Below are 23,199 nucleotides of genomic sequence, written 5' to 3' on the forward strand. Positions count from 1 at the left end.
AAAATTACTAAGGAACCACTTCCTCTAAGTTGTCCAAACATCAGAGTAAAATTCCTTATGAAGGGATGGTTTATCTATGGTGTAACTATTCATAGATGACCATATTGCATTTCAGATTGAGTAGGGGAATGGATTTCAGATGTGGTTTCTTCTTCAGCCCTACTATAGATTGATCTAGGGATAGACGAAGAATTGTCTAAACCCTGAAGGTTGGTTTCAGGAATGATGATCCTAGGATTCCTAAAAGATTGGGATGCTACAGAAAAAGATCTTCTAGCACTATTGTACTCAGATCTAGTAGCTTCAGATCTAGTGGAAAAAGAATTTCTCCGATCAAAAATGATCTCTACCTTACCAGCCTCAGATTGCCTAATCTCTTGGAATTCAGGGGCTTGTCTGGGCAAGGTTGGGGTTGCTCTATCGATTTGCCAGGATGTGGGTAATTCAACCTCATCCCATTTTATAAGTTTGGGAACAGCCACGTTGGCCTTTGCCATGTCAGTGACAAACAAAGTGGTTTCCCGATCGGTTGTTTTAAGGAGAACCCTTGAGTTGCAAGTGTTCATAACCTTGTATTAGATCCTAAACAGGAGTGCTGCAGGGATAGAACCTTCTTTCATGTTTAACCCATGCAATCTGATATTTAAAAATAATGAATCTAAGACGTTTCTGTCTAAGAGACTCACAGTTTTGTTTGGAAAACAATTGAAGTAAACAGGACCATGTCCTAAACTTGTTTCTACGGTTCCTATAAGGGAATCATGGAAATCATTGTGCCTAATATCTCTAAGACACATGAGGATTGAAGCGTTAAGCCCTTCTTGGATGAGGGGTTTAACAGCTACCTGGACACATCCTATATGGAGGTACTTGTACTTCCTAGAGTGTTCGGTAACAGATTGCTTTGAGAGAAGGTGAAATTCTTCACCAGCTTGAGGATCCAAAGGGATATTGTTTTCAGCAGTCTTGATAATATAATCAGAACTGCGGACATGTTTGTTTTCATCAGGGATGTAAAGCTCATCCTGAGGGATTTTGGGGATTTCCCAGTTGTCGATTGCTTGATTAATATCTTCAAAGCAAACTTCTTCTTCAAAGATATTGTTTTTAGGAGGAATTTCCTCCATTGATTGGTTTTGCTCAGTGAGCAGATTTTTGGAAGATGAAGAAGAGGAGGAGGATGCTTTGACAGTAAGACGGCGAGAGAGAGAACGAAGGAAGCTACTCATGATAAAAATAAATCCAGTATCATCACCCTCATACGGTTCCATAAAAAGTTATAGTTAGACCTAAGTTGATTTTAATACAAAATCATCATATAAAGTTACTGATGAGTAAAGGATCATGAACTTGTTTTACCCAGAAAAACTCTTTTTTTTTTTTTTTTTTTTTTTTTTAGTTCGTGGCGTTGTTGGTGACCCAATAACGAGTCTCTCTGGGGGTGTTCAAGAGACACTCTTCTGAACCAGAAGATCCAGAGTTTTCCAGCCAATAAACCATTTCAAAGAAATCTTTACAAAGGTTTTCAGATCTGATAATCATTCATGGTGATCTACGGTCAGCGCATAAACTCCTTGACTTACTGCCTTTCCATAGGCCTTACTGCATCGCGCCCCATTCCAGAAACACCATGGACCATCTTCAGATCCAAATAAAAGTTCACAAAAATTTACAAAACAGAAATTAAATAAAGCAATAAAAGGTAAACCATAATTCATAGATCCAGAACACAATAACCTTATAACATGATTTTAATATTAAAAGTAAACTTAGATCTAGCCATAAATTCCTACTTCCCCATCAGGCTCTGATACCAGATGTCCCGACTACTTCCCCATCAGGCTCTGATACCAGATGTCCCGAAAGTGGATCTAGGGAATACGGGAAAGGAGGAATATGCAGATGAGCATGCAACAATTAAAACCAGATTTACGCGGCGGTAGTCCGCACGATACTGGGTATCAAGGGCACACCTGACGAGTCAGGCTTACGAATTATGGTTTACCTTTTATTGCTTTATTTAATTTCTGTTTTGTAAATTTTTGTGAACTTTTATTTGGATCTGAAGATGGTCCATGGTGTTTCTGGAATGGGGCGCGATGCAGTAAGGCCTATGGAAAGGCAGTAAGTCAAGGAGTTTATGCGCTGACCGTAGATCACCATGAATGATTATCAGATCTGAAAACCTTTGTAAAGATTTCTTTGAAATGGTTTATTGGCTGGAAAACTCTGGATCTTCTGGTTCAGAAGAGTGTCTCTTGAACACCCCCAGAGAGACTCGTTATTGGGTCACCAACAACGCCACGAACTAAAAAAAAAAAAAAGAAAAAAAAAGAGTTTTTCTGGGTAAAACAAGTTCATGATCCTTTACTCATCAGTAACTTTATATGATGATTTTGTATTAAAATCAACTTAGGTCTAACTATAACTTTTTATGGAACCGTATGAGGGTGATGATACTGGATTTATTTTTATCATGAGTAGCTTCCTTCGTTCTCTCTCTCGCCGTCTTACTGTCAAAGCATCCTCCTCCTCTTCTTCATCTTCCAAAAATTTGCTCACTGAGCAAAACCAATCAATGGAGGAAATTCCTCCTAAAAACAATATCTTTGAAGAAGAAGTTTGCTTTGAAGATATTAATCAAGCAATCGACAACTGGGAAATCCCCAAAATCCCTCAGGATGAGCTTTACATCCCTGATGAAAACAAACATGTCCGCAGTTCTGATTATATTATCAAGACTGCTGAAAACAATATCCCTTTGGATCCTCAAGCTGGTGAAGAATTTCACCTTCTCTCAAAGCAATCTGTTACCGAACACTCTAGGAAGTACAAGTACCTCCATATAGGATGTGTCCAGGTAGCTGTTAAACCCCTCATTCGAGAAGGGCTTATCGCTTCAATCCTCATGTGTCTTAGAGATATTAGGCACAATGATTTCCATGATTCCCTTATAGGAACCGTAGAAACAAGTTTAGGACATGGTCCTGTTTACTTCAATTGTTTTCCAAACAAAACTGTGAGTCTTTTAGACAGAAACGTCTTAGATTCATTATTTTTAAATATCAGATTGCATGGGTTAAACATGAAAGAAGGTTCTATCCCTGCAGCACTCCTGTTTAGGATCTAATACAAGGTTATGAACACTTGCAACTCAAGGGTTCTCCTTAAAACAACCGATCGGGAAACCACTTTGTTTGTCACTGACATGGCAAAGGCCAACGTGGCTGTTCCCAAACTTATAAAATGGGATGAGGTTGAATTACCCACATCCTGGCAAATCGATAGAGCAACCCCAACCTTGCCCAGACAAGCCCCTGAATTCCAAGAGATTAGGCAATCTGAGGCTGGTAAGGTAGAGATCATTTTTGATCGGAGAAATTCTTTTTCCACTAGATCTGAAGCTACTAGATCTGAGTACAATAGTGCTAGAAGATCTTTTTCTGTAGCATCCCAATCTTTTAGGAATCCTAGGATCATCATTCCTGAAACCAACCTTCAGGGTTTAGACAATTCTTCGTCTATCCCTAGATCAATCTATAGTAGGGCTGAAGAAGAAACCACATCTGAAATCCATTCCCCTACTCAATCTGAAATGCAATATGGTCATCTATGAATAGTTACACCATAGATAAACCATCCCTTCATAAGGAATTTTACTCTGATGTTTGGACAACTCAGAGGAAGTGGTTCCTTAGTAATTTTAAGGGTGACCGTAGGTCAGATATCATAGATTTATTCTATACCTTCCTCAATAATGTCCAAACCCATGTTTGTTTCTTCCATTGGTTAAATGTTTACCTTCGAAGGAATAATATCCATCTGCCTTGGGTTATTACCATCACAGAAGACCTTTCTGTCAATACACTTACTGTTTGGCACCGTAAGGACGGTAAATTGGTCAAATCTGACCTTCCGCCTAACAGTAGTTATTTTATCCCAAACTTAGAGGACAAATACCTAGCTTCGCCCTTTAAGTATAAATCTGATGAAACCATAGGTGCTCAGGATATTAAAGCCCTTATGGAACAAAACAACTACACCAACAAGTACCTCCAAGTTCTAGGAGAAAATCTTGTAAGAAAACCCTCATCCTCTGGGACTAAGGATGATGATTCGGTTATCAAACCTTTTTTCAAACCTTTTAGTCTTACTAGTCAGACTAAAAACAAATTTAGAGCCATCCATCTTAACTGGACTAAGTCTTTAGAAGAATCTAAAGAAGCCAAAAATAGCTCTATTATTATCCCTGATACCCCTAGTTCGTCTCAGGTCGGATCTGTCAAGACAGGACCCGTCACTAGGAGTACCTCCCAAAAAGACCAATCCCTTAGGATTAACAAGCTAGGGACCTCTTCTATAGGTTCTGATTCTGAAGTTACTGAACCCAGTAATAAGTCTGTTCTTCAGGTTAATCCTGTAATCACCAAGGCTGTGAACTGGAAGCAGCCATCCAAACTTTACTATAATCGGGCCACTGCCCCTGATCTCCTTCTTGAGGAAAAGAATGATCAAAGTTTTCGATCATTCAGTGCCACAAACATCTATGAATGGAATATAGATGGTTTAACCGAGTATAATATCCGCAATACTCTCCAACATATGACAATGGTTTCTACAGCATATCAAACTGCTCTTGATAGTACTGATGATGCTATTGTTGAAATCTTGACGTCTGGTTTTTCTGGACAACTCAAAGGATGGTGGGATAACTATGTTTCTGAAGAAGAAAAACATGAAATTCTCACTGCCGTCAAAACTGATGCCGAGGGTAACATCATTACCACAGTTAAGGGTGAATCTATCCCCGATGCTGTAAATACCCTTATCATGGCCATTATCAAACATTTTATCGGAGATCCCAGTATTTGGAAGGACCGATCTGGTGAACTCCTGTCCAATCTTAAGTGTAGAACCTTAGGAGACTTTAGGTGGTATAAGGATACCTTCCTCACAAGAGTCTACACCCGAGATGATAGTAATCAACCATTCTGGAAAGAAAAATTCTTAGCTGGTCTCCCAAAATCTTTAGGAGATAAAGTTAGGGAGAAGATCAGATCCCAGTTTAATGGTGACATCCCTTACGGCCAGTTAAGTTATGGTAACCTCATAGCTTACGTCCAAAAGGTAGCCCTCAAAATCTGTCAAGATGACAAAATCCAGAAACAATTGGCCAAAGAGAAGGCCCAGAACCGCAAAGATTTGGGAAATTTTTGTCAGCAGTTTGGTCTTCCTTGTTCTAAGGATTCTGGTAAACCCACCAAACACAGAAAATCCTCTAGGCTCCAGTTGAGTAATTCTCACAAGCCTGGTAAAAGAACCCCTAGATTTAAGTCTAGACAAATCACTAACACAACCAGTAGGCCTCCTGCGGTTAAACCCACCCCTCGGGGCTTCAATCCTACCACAAACCCTAGGGAAACTAGGACTTGTTTCAAATGTGGCCGTAAAGGTCACTTAGCAAAATTCTGCAGAATCTCCTCTAAAGTTAGAGAACTCAATCTTGATTCTACCATCCAGGATCAGCTTAACAACCTTCTAATCAACTCCTCTGATAGTAGCAATGAAGATGTTGATACACCAATGTCTTCCTCCGAGGATATTCAAGCTGATGATGACCTTTCCTCCTCTAGTGACGAAAGCTCTGACTCTCCTCTCATCAATGTCATCCACAATGATGAGCAAAATCTTCTTCTTGATGTCTTAAAGTCCATTCAAGATCCTCATGAAAGAAATGAATATATTGAAAAGCTCAAGACAATCCTCCATAAACCTAACAAGTCACAGCTTGATAATAGGTTTGTTAACAATAAGTTTGATCTTACTCAAACCCTCAAACGCCTTGAAAAATCTGCAGCTAAGCCAGTTACAATTCAAGACCTGCAGATTGAAATCAGTTCTCTTAAATCTGAGGTTCGTGACCTCAAAAAGAAGCAACAGTTACATGAGACTTTCATATCTCAAATAACTGAAGCTTTTTTCGATAACATGGTCCGGCATGACCATGACAATCCCAGTGATGATCATGAATCTGACCATGTCTCCACTGATGATGATACCCTCTTCAACGCTCTGATCAATCATTGTAGCATTCAAAAATTCTATATTGATGTTACTATCTCAGTTGAAGATTTTGTCTTAAAAACAATCGCTCTGTTTGACACTGGAGCTGATTCTAACTATATTCTGGAAGGTCTCATTCCAACCAAATACTTCCACAAAACCTCCGAGAAGCTTAGGACTGCTAGTGGTTCACGACTGGAAATCCAGTATAAGCTCCCATCTGCAATCATTCAAATTGATAATCTCCAGGTTGAAACTCCATTTCTCCTGGTAAAAAATCTTCAGAATGATGTAATCCTTGGAACACCATTCATTAAATCCATTTTCCCTATTAAGATATCTGATGAAGGTATATCTACCCAATATCTAGGGAAAACAATCATGTTCAAATTTCTGAATAAACCCCTCTTTCGTAACATCAATCAGGTTGATAGAAAGCTTAATCAAATCAATTTCCTTAAGGAGGAAATCTCTTTCAAACATATCGAAAGTCAGCTTTCTCAATCCCATATCAAACAAAAGATTATGAGTCTTCATGATCGATTTCAATGTCATGTTTGTTCCGATCTTCCTAATGCTTTTTGGGATAGAAAGAAACATATGGTCAGCCTTCCTTATGAAAAGGATTTTACTGATAGGCAAATCCCAACCAAAGCTAGGCCAATCCAGATGAGTCATGAACTTGTCATCCACTGTCAAAAGGAGATCAACGATCTTCTTTCCAAAGGTTTAATCCGGAAGAGCAAGAGTCCTTGGTCTTGTGCAGCCTTTTATGTCAATAAGGCTTCTGAAATCGAGCGTGGTGCTCCTAGGTTGGTCATCAACTATAAACCACTTAATCGAGCTCTTCAATGGATTAGATATCCAATTCCCAACAAGAAAGATCTTCTTTCCCGATTACATTCGGCAAAGATCTTTTCTAAATTCGACATGAAATCTGGATTTTGGCAAATCCAAATCAATCCTAGTGATCGCTACAAGACAGCCTTCACTGTCCCGTTTGGGCAATACGAATGGAACGTGATGCCCTTTGGTCTTAAAAATGCTCCTTCGGAGTTCCAAAATATCATGAATGATATTTTCAATTCATACTCAAATTTCTGCATTGTCTATATTGATGATGTTCTTATCTTCTCCACGTCCATTGATCAACACTTCAAACATCTTGAAATATTTTTCAAAGTAATTAAACGAAATGGCCTTGCTGTTTCTAAATCCAAAATCTGTCTTTTTCAGACAAAGATCAAGTTTCTTGGTCATGAAATCTTTCAGGGAACCATCCGGCCAATATGTAGAGTCATAGAGTTTGCTGATAAGTTTCCCAATCAGATTCTTGAGAAGACACAACTTCAAAGATTTCTTGGTTGTTTAAACTATGTTTCTGATTTCTTTCCTCAACTCAGTAACATAATTAAACCTCTTCATGAAAGGCTCAAGAAAACTCCCCCTCCATGGACTACTGTCCATACCAATGTGGTCAGACAGATCAAACAGCAGGTTAAAGTTTTACCCTGTCTATACCTACCCAACCCCAATCTCCCAAAGATTGTCGAAACTGATGCCTCTGATATTGGTTATGGAGGTGTTCTCAAACAAGCCATGCATGATTCTGAAAATTGCATTGTTTTCACATCAAAACATTGGAACAAGGCCCAACAAAATTATTCTACTGTTAAAAAAGAAGTTTTGGCCATTGTTCTATGTATTTCAAAATTCCAATCTGATTTGTTGAATCAAAAATTTTTAGTCCGTGTTGATTGTAAATCAGCCAAAGATATTTTGCAAAAGGATGTTAAAAATTTAGCATCAAAACAAATCTTTGCCCGCTGGCAAGCAATTTTGAGTGTTTTTGATTTTGACATTGAATATATCAAAGGCACCTCAAACACTTTACCTGACTATCTTACCCGTGAATTTCTACAGGGAAAGACAGAATGCAATGACGCCTAAATTAAGGCCGCGATCATCCTCTTCTAGGGGAAGGGGAAAGGGAATCGTTCTGGGCAAACCAAATCGCCCAGCAAAATCAGCATCCTCAATTGAGGATGACAAATCAATCAAGGTTTCCTCAGAAACCTCAGACAAAGGGTCATTAACTCAAGCTGGGTCATCTCAGCTAAACAAACCAATCGCTGGGTCATCTACTTAGCAAACCAAAGCAGGGTCATCTACCCATCAAACCAAGCCATCGGACTATGCCATGGCACTTCCAACCCTTCTAGCCCTTCAGGATTGTGGGTTAACCAACCTCCCTTCCAAATCCTGGAAACAAATTTTTTCAAAAGAACCTAATGACCTCTTCTGGGATCAAAACCTGAAATCAATTATTTCAGAAATTTCCAAATCAAAGGTAACTTTACATCCAAAAGAATTGGTCGAGCAGCCTCAACCAATTACCCAAAAACAACCTTCCAAGTCCTGGAAACAGATTCTTGCAGAAGAACCTGACCCATATCTGAAATCAATTATTTCAAAAATTTCCAAATCAGAAGAATTGGTTGAGCAGCCTCAGCCAGTTGCCCAAAAACAACCATCTTCCTATCTACCAAAAGAAGGAAGGTTTTATCCTACAATCCAAATGGAACCCGAATTTTGGGATCCAAATCCAAACAAGATTTGCGAAAAAATCTTTCCACCAGGTTTTCTTTTCAAACCCCTTAGTCTTATCAAGACAAGGAGATTTTACGAATTCATACTGGTGGATTCTAAATCTGTTTCAATTAAACACAATTTTGACAAAAATGATAACTAGCTTATCACGCACTCAACAATTCAAATCCTCAAAATTTTGACTTTCAAAGATTTTGACAATAAACCCAATCAAGTCAGAAAATTTTCTCAGCCATTTGACCCAATTGGGTACAATTACTGGGATTATCTTAATGCCTGGACAAATGTTTTTTGGTTTCAAAACAAACACCACAGGCACTCCTGGCTTATTTATTTTAAACAAAATATTCGGTATTTCTTTCCACAATGGTTCGCCGAGTGGTGGGAGTATTTTGGACCAATCCTGAGTATCCTTCCCCCAGACATCAAAGAAGGATATAATCAGTTCAAATCAAGGTTTGAAGAGGGGACCAGCCAGTTCCATACATCTCTTCATTTCTTCTCAAAGTTCTCTTTAGCTTGGATCTTTGCCTGGCAACACCAGTTCAAGAAGACCTCCAAGCTTCTTCCAATCTTGGGCAAGCAAGCCTCTGTCAAATGGTGGGATCAGTTTGATGCATCCCAAGCCAATACACAAGGAGTAGCGCTTTGGTTCCAAAAGAATCCAAAGAGCCTCAAGGCCGCTGATCCAGAAACTTGCCAGTTTCTTAATCGAAAGGCTAAGATCGCAGTAGCCCTTGCAGCATCCATAAACGATGAAGCTTTAGCAACAAATCTTCATCAAATTCTTGAGCTCCTGCAGACAGACTCAGAGTCTAGTTCGTCGAAAGGAAAAGCCAAGAAGGAAGTCTCTTCTCCATCCTCTTCATCCGGGTCATATTTCCAGAATGAAGATGATTGCTTCGGAATCAACCTTGATGAAGCATCTGAACAAGACTGAGTTCCTCCAATCGATGTTAAAGCACTATTCCGGCTCTGAATATTGACGACATCCTGACGTCATCCTGACGAAAGAAGTCAACAACCCAGAGTCAACAATTACTGCTCATTTTGCGGAAGTGTACTGTTCACTGTAGCGGAAGCGGAAGTGTACTGTTCACTGTAGCGGAAAACTCATTTTACTGTTGTAATAGTAATCACTGTTGTAATAGTATCTTTAAGTTTTCTATAAATTTGTATCCTGCCCACAATAGAGGGGGAACGGGTAAGCGTGAAGAGAGTCTAGAGTGAGAACCTCCTCCTTCTCTCTTGCCTTTGTATCTTCTTGTTCAATCAATACAACAATTTTGTATTACTCTTTCTTCTTCTTTTTTTTCTTGCATCATAAAACTTTGTGAAAACCTGGGATTCGTAAGCCTGACTCGTCAGGTGTGCCCTTGATACCCAGTATCGTGCGGACTACCGCCGTGTAAATCTGGTTTTAATTGTTGCATGCTCATCTGCATATTCCTCCTTTCCCGTATTCCCTAGATCCACTTTCGGGACATCTGGTACGCGGCGGTAGTCCGCACGATACTGGGTATCAAGGGCACACCTGACGAGTCAGGCTTACGAATCCCAGATTTTCACAAAGTTTTATGATGCAAGAAAAAAAAGAAGAAGAAAGAGTAATACAAAATTGTTGTATTGATTGAACAAGAAGATACAAAGGCAAGAGAGAAGGAGGAGGTTCTATATATATATATATATATATATATATATATATATATATAACTTATTATGAGTGATTAATATCACCTGTTAATATATAGAGTAATTTATCATAAACTCATTTATAAATATAAAAATAAAAAGGAAAAATAACCCTAAAAGTTCGTAGTGTGGAGTAGAACTCGCATCCTTTATTTCACAAAATAGACTTTCTCCCATCATGCCAATAAATTTTATTTTGCATAAAGATGATAAATATATATAACAACAATAATATTTTATTAAGGGAATGGATAAAATAAATATTTATTTATATAACTAAATTTATAATAAATAAAATTTATAATAAACATTTTTAACACATAATAAATATTTTTAAATATACAAATAATATTTATGACAAATAATTTATATTATAATAAATTAATATACTTTTAACTATTGATAATATTTTTTTAAAAAAATTAAATTAAATTTAGAAATAAAATCAAAAATATTGAAAAAGATAAGAGGATAAAAAATATTCTTAAAAATAATTTCATTGAAAATATTAATACTTTAAATAATTTTTGATACAATTTAATTATCCTTAATTTAACAAGGTACAATTGAACCAATCAAACTTTAAATTAAAATTAGTAGTTTAAGTTGTACAATACAGAAGATAAATGTTTGTTTATACATGACTGCATCTTATAATATATAATATCATTCAAAATATAAATTATATGATAATTAAAATTTATAATAAATAAATATTTTAAACATATAAGTTATTATTTAAATTTATAATAAATAATTTATATTATTATAAATTTTTTTAATTTGATATCTAACTAGCATTTTGATTTGTGCAATGATACAAATAACTTTTATATATAGCTAAAATTTATATTAAATATATACTTTTGAATATAGAAATTTTTTATATAAAAAAACTCTAAAAAATTAGAGATATAACATGTTGACATAATATTATTGACAATTGTAGATGACATCTAGAATATAACTTAATCTTTAAATAAAGATGCAAGTAGTTAACTAAGATTATACGAAAAACTACAGTTCCAAATTTTGAAAAATGGAAAACAATAAATAAATAAATAAATAGAATACCAAATTAAAATAAAAATTTATTCATTTTACATGACTCAATTTTTATTCTTGCATCATGATAATCATAGTTTGCTTAAATTTCCATATAAACGTTAATTAACAACATTCAATCCAAATGCATGTAAATAGAATTTAAATTTGAAAGTATATGTCAACTAACAACCATTGTTATAAAGCATTCTTTTTCATTTTTTTCTTATGAACATTTTATCAATTATCTCACACACTTAACAAAAAAGTCAACTTTTTTACCGGATGTTCAATAAATCGAACAAACAATTCTCTAAGGTAAAGTTAAAAATCATAGACATAATTAAATACAAAACAAACATTGTGTCAATAATAACAAATGATTTCTAATTTCAAAATGGCATTTGAAATTCACCCTTAAAATTGCATAATTAAAGATTACTCGAACATCACAAATATAGTTCATTTTTGAATTTTGATCGATACCACAAAACTCGACAAACAAACGTCAATATGACAACATATTACAAGAAAGAACAACATCAAACCATTTTTTCATCAACAGGTGACGTTATGCTAATGATAATAAAAACTAAAATTTGAAGTGCTAGGATCTTTACACGGCAACAATAGAGAAAAGGAATTACATTGTGTAACACCCGATTTTTGTAAAATTATACTAATAATACGTAGTATTTATTTTAATGTTTTAATCTGTTTATTAGAAGTATTTTTAATATTATTTATTTATTTGATATGAATTTTATTTTTATATAAAAACATATGTTATTTTTACTAAAAGGGAGAAGTATATTTTATATTATTTATCTATTTTATGTGAGCTCTATTTTAGTATAAAAATGACTTTTAATTAATATTTGGATTATTTGCTATAAGACTATTTTTATGAAAAATATGTTTTTATTAAGAATTATGTTTATGTTATTTATTAAAAGGAGGAAATATGTTTAATTATTTTACGAGAAGGGAAGGAGGGACGTAGTAGTCGTTTGCTAAATATTTTATTAATTATTATTATTATTATTAATTTTAAGAAAGGAGGTTGTCAGGAGTTATTTTCACGCTTCTCACTTTCTCTTTCTTTTCTACGCGTTGTGCTTTGAAGACTCAAGAGAACCATGAGGAGGAGGTCACCGGGGAACCATACGCGTTTCATCTTCTACATATCAAGATAAGGAGGAGTGAGAAAGCTCACTTGGGGATGTGGGAATAACTGTTGGGTAGCAAGATTGACCCCCAATCCCTTGCTTGATGTATGCCTATAGGAATAGACACTTTATGAAAGTTTTCTGTTTTGCTTTATAATTATTCTGTTACATTCCTTGTGTGATTCTAAGTGTGAATATTCATTCAATTTCCAGAATAGATAAGTTTTGATATGAATTAAAGTGCTCTATGGATTCTCATGGGAAACCCTATCAAAAAATTTCAAATTTTGAATGTTTTCTGTTTTGACTTCTGAGTTTTCTATTGTATTCCCTGATGATTACTGAGCATGAATGTATATTTAATTTTGAGTTTGAATATGTTTTGTTAGGGATTAGAGTGCTCTATGGGTTCTTTCGGGAAACCCTACGAGAAACAAGCAAAATATGAATATTTTTTGTTTTGATGTTTGAGTTTTCTATTGTATTCCTTGATATTTGCTGAGTGTGAATATATGTTTAATTTTAAAAATAGATAAGTTTTAAGCAATGTTTGAAGGTGCTAATGGTGTGAGAACTGTCTTATTATTGTGTTAATGTTAGTGATGTGTTTCTATGAGTATGATGAGGATGAGAATCTCTTATATGTGGCATTGTGATCATGAGTATGAGAAATGTGAAATGTGAACAAGTGATATGAGACCAGATGTGATATGATAAGTGAAATGTTAAGTCCATGAGTTTGTGAATGTGTGACATGCATCATATGCATTTATGTGACGGGGTACGATATGGAGTACACCATTAGGGAAGGCCCTCTAAGTGTTAAACATCTTGGAGGAGTCCTAGGGGATAGCGCGCTCTAGAAGGCTTGAAAGGCTCTTCACCATCTTTTCTTTTAAGCTTTGAAGGCCTATTGTCAGCATAGACTTTCGGCTTACCAGTTTCACCCACCACCACTAATTCAGCCAATAGCTCTCTTATTATTTCATTCTTTTTTTCATTTTCTTCTTTTTTGTTCCTAATATATTCCTTAAGTTCCCTAAGTTCTTCTTTAGTACTCTTCCTAATACTATGGGAGTTTTGACCATGCTCACTAATATTATGAGAATGATGACTCATTTTTGCTTGAAAAGGTTTTCATAAAGGTTTGCGAGTAAAAGAAAAAATGGAAGTGATGAAGATTTTTACAAAACTATGTGTGTATGTGTGCATACACCCTAACGAATCCTTCTAAAAAAACTTGGAACATCCCTAAATGAACTTGGAAGTTAAACTAGCAAGTAAAGCAATAAAGAAAGTAAGTAAAAAGCATATACTAGTCAAAGCCCTTAGGGTGCAAGTCTAAGTGACACTTCCATAAGTACTAAATGTTTCTTAAAAGCAAGTAAAGTAGATGAGTCCCTGACTAAGTGACACTTGGAGCCCTTTAGGATACTTCCACAAGTACTAATGGATATTAGATTTCACTAGTAAATCTTAGGAGAGATGGAAGAACACCAAAGGTTTCTTAAGTCACTCCTAATAGGTCAATACAAATACAATAGGAGCAAGGAATATGAAGAGTCAAGCAACTAAAGATTACAAATGAAACACAATGAGTCACAAATAAAATGAAATTGAAATGTAAATCAAACAAATTCAAAAAAAAATTTAGAGACAACTTTGGAGACAAATTTTGTGATGGGTCTGGGTTGTAATGGAAGAAATCCGTCTCTAATTTCTGTCACTAATCCCTATTTTAAAGTTTTCCTACAAAATGAACACACAAGTTAGCCTCACCAAAGTATTTCACTCAATATTTTAGGTACCTTAATCTCCTAAAAGTTGTAGCCCCCTTTGAAGTATTTCCAATATGTCTCAATTATCAACTTCTTTCCAAGTGTGAGAACTTGAAAATGAACCTATCACCGCCAAGAGATCACAACCAACAAGAGAGAGTGGAAGTCAATAAAATCAAAACTAAAAAGCACAATTAGAAAAGGATAAACTCAAGTAAGAATTAATGTGACAAACTCAAATAATATTAAAAGACACAAAGAAAACAAATAAAGGGCAATTTCAACACTAGCTTTTAAAGGAATAGTCTTAGAAATGGCACTAGAGTTGATTACAAAATTTCAAAAATTTGTGCTAAAATTTTGAGAGATTTTAATATGTTTCTAGCCACTTGAAAGAGAGTAAACCAAGGGAAAAGTGCACAAAAAAGTCACAAGGCCAAGTGCTCTAAACTATCTTTGTTTTACACTTTTGTTTTTCTAGCTTTTGCTTTTGTTTTCTTTTTCTTTTGTTGCCTTCTTGGCTCTTTCTTTTCCTTTTTTTTAAACTAAATATGAGCACTAAACAGTGGCCTAACAATGAATTAAAAAGGTTTACAAGTGGTGGAAAAGAGGTATAGGAAGTGTAAGTGTACAAGGCAAGTTTCTATGTTACTATTAGTGTCGGAACCCGAAAAAATTGATTTAGCCCACAGATGGTTTAGACTACTTTTTTGAAGATCTCATCAATTAGGGAATGCCCTAAATCTAGAATAATCCTTAATTAATGGTCTTGAAAATGGTTCCTAGGAGAAAAAGGTTTTTGAAAAATGCCAACTTGGTCTTTATAACCAAAATTGGGCTCAATGGTCGATTACGTGTAGGAAAGGTGTTAAGCACCCTACAACGCCCTAAATCGGTACCCTTATGATGAAACTAGTGCAATAGAGAATAATAGTTTAAATATTTGGTTCCCTTTATTAATGGTTATTTGGTGCCCGACTTTGGATTTTATAGACGTCAGATCTAACCAGAACGGCTCATTCCGATTTTGGAATGACCCATTCTAGATCAGTCTGTTAAGAGTATAGACAACTAATTTCATATGGGGCATACAAACAAGGAAATGGACATCTAGCATGAAGAAAAAGAGCTCCCGAAGGACAAGAAATGACATGATATGACATCAGAAGACCCAAAGCCCAATAAGGATGGTTTAATAGAACGGAATGGGCCGTTCCCAAATGTCGCCACCGGCCCGAAACGGGCTTTCGGCATTCGCGAAGGATGGTTGGACTCTTTTATTTGTTTAAAAATATGGATTGCTAGAATGACTTATTCTCAAACTGAGACCTCGTCAAACGAGCAATTTTATTAAAAGGCTCACCAATCCATGTTAATCCCAAGCGGGACCCTCCATGGATTAGCGGTTTTCATAAAAAGGAAGGGTTCATGGAGTCGCCACCAATGTTTTACTCAAAACATTGGAAAAAGAGGTTTAAGGCAATCGATTCAAAAATCGACTTCGGCCATTACAACCAGAGTCGGGTAAGGGAGTCGGTTACGCGTGGGGAAGGTGTTAGCACCCCACAGCGCCCCTTTCGGGTTCCCTATGACAGATTATTTAAAAATAATAGTGCGAAATTACTAAATTACCCCTATTTATTCTAAGCAATTATAAATTAACTATCTACATGATGACAGTTTAAATATGTACACACAGAAAGCGGTAAAAGAAGGGACTTTAAAGAGATAAACCTTTGAAGCGTGCTTTCTTATATATCTTGACAGAAATTGGGAAGCGTTTTGGCGTTCCCTCCCTCTACAAGACCACTCGCTCCCTCCTATAAAATTTTAACTATGGAAATCCGGAGGATTTCCCTTCGACTAGGTTCGAGACTCAAGCAAATGGCTCGTGACTCAAGAACTTCGTCGGATCAACTCTCCGAGTGATTTCTAGGCAGAGCACTGCTCAAAAAACCCAGAATACTCAAGAAGAGGGTTAAAACTCAGTCCAAAAGTGTAAAATGACGTCCAATTGATGTCATATTTATAGGGATGAGGCGCAATACGGCCTCTGGGGGTCAATACGGTCCGTATTGAAGTTTTGAACTACAATACGGCCGTATTGAATTCAGTACGGCCGTATTGAAGTTCAAAAAACCTCAATACGGCCGTATTGAGTTCAGTGCAGCCGTATTGAAGTTCAGTGCAGCCGTATTGAGTTCAGTGCAGCCGTATTGAAGTTCAGAAACTTCAATACGGCCGTATTGAGTTCAGTGCGGCCGTATTGTAGTTTAAAATGTTCAATACGGCCGTACTGAACTTTTGGGAGGCCGTATTGGGCTTCATTCCCTCCACTTTCTTATTTTTTGCTACTCTAAGACCTCTAAACCTACAGATTGTCATCCCACGGTCTTCTAAGAGTCCCTTTGGCTGACTTTCCTTTGATCTTCGAGAGTCTTCGAGTCTTATTTCCGACCCGGACAATTTTGGGGGTCTACAGCTGCCCCCCCTTTACTTAGTCAAACGGCCTTTTAGTGTACCGGTTGATAAGTAAAGGAGTTGACCCAATTGTCCGGGGAATAAGGCCATCCTTCCGACTTGTAGTGTCTTCCGGTGGAAAATTGCTGAGTAGCCTCTCCAGGTTTTGCTTCGCTCGTCGCCCGAGCCGGAAGCTGCATACCTCCGTGCTTCTGAACACTCTGGTAGCGTGAGTACCGCCTCTCCAGGCTCAACTTCACTCGACGCCCGAGCTGGAAGTTGTGAGTACCGCCTCTCCAGGCTTAGCTTCGCTTGCCGCCCAAGCTGGAAGCTGTGAGTACCGCCTCTCCAGGCTCTGCTTCTGTGCTTCTGACATCCTAGGCAGTTGAGTTTGCCCTCTCCAGGGTTAGCTTCGCTTGCCGCCCAAGCTGGAAGCTGTGAGTACCGCCTCTCCAGGCTCAACTTCACTCGACGCCCGAGCTGGAAGTTGTGAGTACCGCCTCTCCAGGCTTTACCTCCGTGTTCTTGACAACCTCGGGGTAGTTGGATACCTCCGTGTTCCTGACAACCTCGGGGTAGCTGAGTACCGCCTCTCCAGGCTATACCTCCGTGTTCTTGACAACCTCGGGGTAGTTGCATACCTCCGTGTTCCTGACAACCTCGGGGTAGCTGAGTATTGCCTCTCCAGGCTTGTGCATACCTCGGTGCTCTGGACATCTGGGTAGCGTGAGTTTGCCCTCTCCAGGGTCTGCGGTTTGCCCTCCCCAGGGTCTGCGTACCTCCGTGCTTTTGATCACTTTGGTAGCGTGAGTTTGCCCTCTCCAGGGTCTGCGGTTTGCCCTCCCCAGGGTCTGCGTACCTCCGTGCTTCTGATCACTTTGGTAGCGTGAGTTTGCCCTCTCCAGGGTCTGCGGTTTGCCCTCCCCAGGGTCTGCGTACCTCCGTGCTTCTGATCACTTTGGTAGCGTGAGTTTGCCCTCTCCAGGGTCTGCGGTTTTCCCTCCCCAGGGTCTGCGTACCTCCGTGCTTCTAGTCACTTTGGTAGCGTGAGTCTTGCCCTCTCCAGGGTCTGCGGTTTGCCCTCCCCAGGGTCTGCCTCCGTGTTCTTGACGACATTGGCAATGTGAGTTTGCCCTCTCCAGGGATCTGAGATGGTTTTTGTCTCCACAGTCCACTATGCTGCTTCGACGTTTTTTCTGATTTTGTGCCACTGGGGGCTGGATAACGCAGGGATCTGTCTAGGGGATGTGCAGTCATTCATAGGTTCTTGTGCCCCAACTTGCATTTGCATAGTTGGTACCCATGGGGAATTTCTGACTCCTTGGGGTGTAGACACAGATGCTCTTCTTGAATTGAGCGATGCCTTATGTTTGGCTGACGTCCTTTGACGTTGGTGGAGTATCCCGATTATCCTTATTCGGGTGTCTCTCTTTGATTTTCTGATTTTGTAGCCTCTATGTAGGCTATTATCCGCTGGGGGATTTTGTCATTGATTGTGATTAGCCTCTTCTGTTAGGCAGATCATCTTGACGCTTGATGTTTGGCCAAGAGCCGGATTCCACTTGGGGAATGATTATTGATCTTTTGATTTTTTCCTTTTTGTAGGAATGCCTCTTGAGTAGGCGACTGGGGATTTGGGGATCTTATGTATCCCAGAGTATTATTTAGGAAGCCTCTACAGGCTTAGACTCACTCAACGCCTGAGTTGGAGAGCTATCTTCCACTGAGGAAGTTTTAAGTCCTTTGACTAGATATACTGCTTGGGCGATCGTGCTTCCATTGGGAATTTTGTCGATCTTGCTTTGATAGCTCTCGCTGGGGATTTGTTCCGTGAGCTTGAGTTGGGGTTTCTCTGGGGAGTATTATTTCTGCGAGCCTCTCCAGGCTCAATTATTCTGTACGAGTATTATTTCGGCAAGCCTCTCCAGGCTCAATTATTCTGTATGAGTATTATTTCGGCAAGCCTCTCCAGGCTCAATTATTTTGAGAGAGTATTATTTCGGCAAGGCTCTCCAGGCTCAATTATTCTGCTCATTTATTCTGTATGAGTATTATTTCGGCAAGCCTCTCCAGGCTCAATTATTCTGTACGAGTATTATTTCGGCAAGCCTCTCCAGGCTCAGTTATTCTGTGGGAGTATTGTTTCGGCAAGCCTCTCCAGGCTCAGTTATTCTGCATGAGTATTGTTTCGGCAAGCCTCTCCAGGCTCAATTATTCTGAGAGAGTATTATTTTGGCAAGCCTCTCCAGGCTCAGTTATTCTGTACGAGGCGATTGATTTTCTAAATCTTTTGCCTTTTTTGTCGTTTTTGGCTTTTGTTGATTGCTGTCATACACAAGCAATTTTTCCTATTTTTCTATTTTATGCAATTGCCTCATGAAGAGGTCTTTGAAAATTTCTTTATGGCCAATACGGCCGTATCCATTTCAGTACGCCCGTATTGAGTTGAAATTTTGTTCATAACCCTGATTTTAGTACACAGAGAATAAGTGATCTTCCATTACACCTATCATCTGTATGCATGTATGCAGTATGATGCACCTAATTCTATTTGATTTACTTTTCAAAAGAATTAACCGATGCGTTTCTCTGTTTGGATTTTTGCCATTCCTCTAGACGGGCTGTGTGCTGCCGATTTCTGTAACCGAGGAATGATGCATGTTATATTGAGATTTGGTGTCATCAACCAAATGATTTTCCTTTCCTTTAGAAGATGTGTCAACCCTCCTATTGACTACTATATCTCCATGTTTCCACTAGATTATTCAAAAATCGTTTGGGACAAGAGAGAAAAGAAGGAAAGGATATTTTTTTTCGAAAGTTTGTGTTTTAGAGGGGATTATTTATATATTTTTTTTGAAAAATGGATTTTGTAAGAATGGCTTGGCCAATGGTAGGCTTAAGTGTTTAGGCTTGTTTGATTAAACACTTATGAAGTTAAAGCACGTCTTGGTTATTAACATTTGTGATTTGACAACTTGGATAGCTTTTTTTTGAGCCCCTTTGTTGAATTCAGTTGGTGGTACCATCATGGATTTATTCTGTTTTTCGATTGCCCTAACTTTTGCCTAAAACACCCATTTGTGGAGTTTTAGCGGGCTTTTGTTTTTGTTCATTATTTTGTAACCCTAATTTTTGCCTAGGTCACCCTTTTATGGGATTCCTAGCGGGTCTTTTGCTCTTATTTTTGCACAGTCCCCTTTTTGGGTTTCCTGCCGAGCTTTTTGTTTTTTAGGATTTTTATCCTGAATGGATTTCTTTTAATCCATGACGGCACTTATTGAGGCCAAGGAAAGGTGCTCCAAGTTGTCACACACTTCCACATAAAAAAGATGCGGGTTTATTTTTATTAAGACGATTTTAACCTCATTTATGTTTATTCAAACAGGGTTAAATATTGCGGTTTAGAATTTTATTGTAAGCAAGAAAAGAAGCAATAAGAAATAATGAAGAATGATTTTATTATAATCATAGTGGAAACATGTGCCCTATCGAGGCTCGGGGGTCGGGCTGTCCCCGAGGAGTAATCTCTAATAGTCATCAGGTCTATACATCCCTATCGGAAGGAGAAGAGCACTTGATGACGACAACCGGCCTTGACGCTTGTGAACCGGCCTTCCTAAAGATCTGGCTTAAAGAACGTCGAGAAGGATCTTGATTCCTCTTCGTTCTTTGATCTTTGTTAGGGTTGTATCCTAACCCTTGTTTCCCCGAGTTCTCCTTAATGATGGGTAGCTCGGGAATTCCTTGGGAATCCTTGCCAAGTCCTTGTCCAGGCAAGTATCCGTGCTTCGTGAGCATGTAGGCTACCTTCTTCGTTTCTCGGGGAAACGTTTCAACATTGGCAATTTCCAATGCTTGGAAGGCGGTTTCTAAAGCTTCCTCTGCTGCATCCACATAAGGTATGTTGGATGGCTTGCTGATGAGTATGTCATCTTCAGCTTGTACAGTCACCAGTTTGTCACCCACTATGAACTTGACTTTCTGGTGGAGCGTAGAGGGTACAGCTTTCGCATCATGAATCCAAGGTCGGCCAAGGAGACAGCTGTATGCAGGAGTAATGTCCATCAATTGGAATTCGACATTAAAGATAGTGAGTCCAATTTGGATTGGAAGATTGATCTCTCCCACCACTTCTCTTTTAGAACCGTCGAAAGCTCGAACGATCATGTTGCTCGGGCGCATTTGGACTCCCTTGATTGTTATTTGGTCGAACGTTCTCTTTGGCATTACGTTCAAGGAAGATCCATTATCCACCAAGACCTTTGCGATGTGATATTCCTTGCACTTTACAGAGATGTGCAAGGGCTTGTTGTGGTTCGGTCCCTCAGCGGGGATCTCTTCATCGGTGAAAGAGAGGTGATCATTAGCCGTGATGTGACTAACAATCCCCTCAAATTTGTCTTGGGAGATAGTATGCGACACATATGCCTCGTTCAAGACTTTCAACAGAGCTTGCCGATGCGGTTCGGAGCTTAGGATCAACGACAACAAGGTGATCTTTGCTGGTGTCTTGTGAAGTTGATCCACAATGGAATACTCGCTTTGTTTGATGATTTTTAACAGCTCATCAGTCTCCTCCTCGGATTCTCTATCTTCCTCGGTTTTCTCCTTTTCTTTTCCTTTATTCTTGGGAGCTTTGTCGTGCAGATCTTCGGGAGTGTAGATCCTTCCACTCCTAGTCATGCCCCCAAGTCCAGCGATGTTGGAGATATCGTTGTCGGCAGAAGAATGGACGTCGTATATCCATGGCACAGCCTTATTTGATTCGTAGGGGAAAGGCCTTGGAGCGATGATCCTTAACGGTGTCGGACCTTCCCCTTTGTCTGTCTTGATTACCAACAACGGAGTCGCCGTGTGCTTGCTTGGTGCAGTTGTTGGCTTGCATTTAATTACCAATGGCGTGCGATCCATTCTGAACATACGCATCGATTATTTCTTTCTTTTTATTAATATTTATTATTAAATTACCAGGAGAGATAAATGCAAATGAATGACTAATGAGATGCAAAGGCAATAAATCTCAAAAATACAATTTTTATTAATTGAAGAAAGTGTACAACTTTTATACAATGCTTTGAAGCAACTTTTACAAAAAGAGAAAAGCCGGTAAAAACCCACAGGCGGGTTCATATGTCTTTGCCATTCATCTTCGGCTTCCTCCACATGGCGGCCCATTGCTTCAATCTGAGTATGGACCGCTTGGCTCATATCATCACTGATTTTCTGAGCATCTTTCGCTTTTTGTATATGATAGTTGATCATGGCCTGCAGCTCATTAAGCTCATCCTCGGCCCGATCCTTCTCCTCTTGGAGTTTGGCCATTTGTGCCAATCCTTCCCTTTCCTTTTTGCGGAAGTCGGAAAGGTTTGCGGCTTGTCGTTGAACAACTTCCCGCCATTGTTGCGCATCGGATCGAGTCAAAAGCAGATCGTCTTGCATATCCTTGATCAACTGTGCCTGCTTTGAATACTCGGCCTCAAGGTGTGCTATCTTCATGTTGACTTCTTGGAGTTGACTACTCGGTTCAACCTTTGGCATTTTGGGTGCCCGAGTAGCCTCCTCATTGAGGTTAGCACACTCATCCTTGAGCCGCTCTATCTCGTGGTCTTTCTTCTTGCATTGCCTTTGAAGACCATCAATAGTAAAACTGGATTCTTCATTTTTCTCTTCAAGAACTCTCATCTGAGCTCCCATGATTTCCAGTTTCTTGGTCAAGGCGTCGACTTGCTCTTGCAACACCTTCCTTGTTGCTGTGGTTGCACAAGAAGTGGATGGTTGAGGCACCCCCCTCTCGCTCCTCCATTTCTCATAATCAATGGAGACGGATACCCGAGGCTTTCAAAGCTCGAGATCTCCCTCATAGGTTGGTCTCTCCCACGCTCTCATGACAGCGTGCATGTCCTTCTGATGCTCGGAATCGAAGGAGAAAACAACCCTCCAAGCTCCTCTATAGTAGGAATGGTCTGAGTCCTCATCAGTTGCCTCATAACCAATCTAGGTGAGTAGGCTATGCAACCTCTGAGGCCTATCAATGGTATGCTTGGATAACTGTCGCATCTCATCAATACATGGCTTGGACGGAACCAAGGGCAAACCCACGTGAAGTGCTCGATACTCCACTGTTCCATCTCTTCCTTCCACTCAGAAGCATATCGGCGGCGTACGGGAATTTTCGAAAAACTCCTCAAAGGGTCGGGCAAGGTCCCCATATGACTAGAGGCATAGAAATGAGTGATGCTCCACACATACAGCAAGGAGGTGCAGCATCGGATGATTTTTCCTTGCTTCTGTTGAGACAGATGGACAGAGAGCAAGGTGTCGGCAAGAATAGCAGGCACGGGACTCTTCATGTGTACGTCCCAAGCGAAGAAAGCGTCCAT

At 38.8% G+C, this 23,199-nt stretch overlaps 1 protein-coding gene across 1 annotated transcript; it reads right to left on the minus strand.

Moving 5' to 3' along the window:
* Nucleotides 1–575: 575 nt before the first annotated feature.
* Nucleotides 576–1,271, minus strand: LOC145956246 (uncharacterized). The gene has a single exon (XM_083071811.1). It carries the CDS (start codon nucleotides 1,269–1,271, stop codon nucleotides 576–578), a length of 696 nt encoding a protein of 231 aa, XP_082927937.1.
* Nucleotides 1,272–23,199: the final 21,928 nt, after the last annotated feature.

Source organism: Cajanus cajan, chromosome 3, assembly GCF_000230855.2.
Source record: "Cajanus cajan strain Asha chromosome 3, NIPB_CcT2T_4, whole genome shotgun sequence".
NCBI lineage: Eukaryota > Viridiplantae > Streptophyta > Magnoliopsida > Fabales > Fabaceae > Cajanus > Cajanus cajan.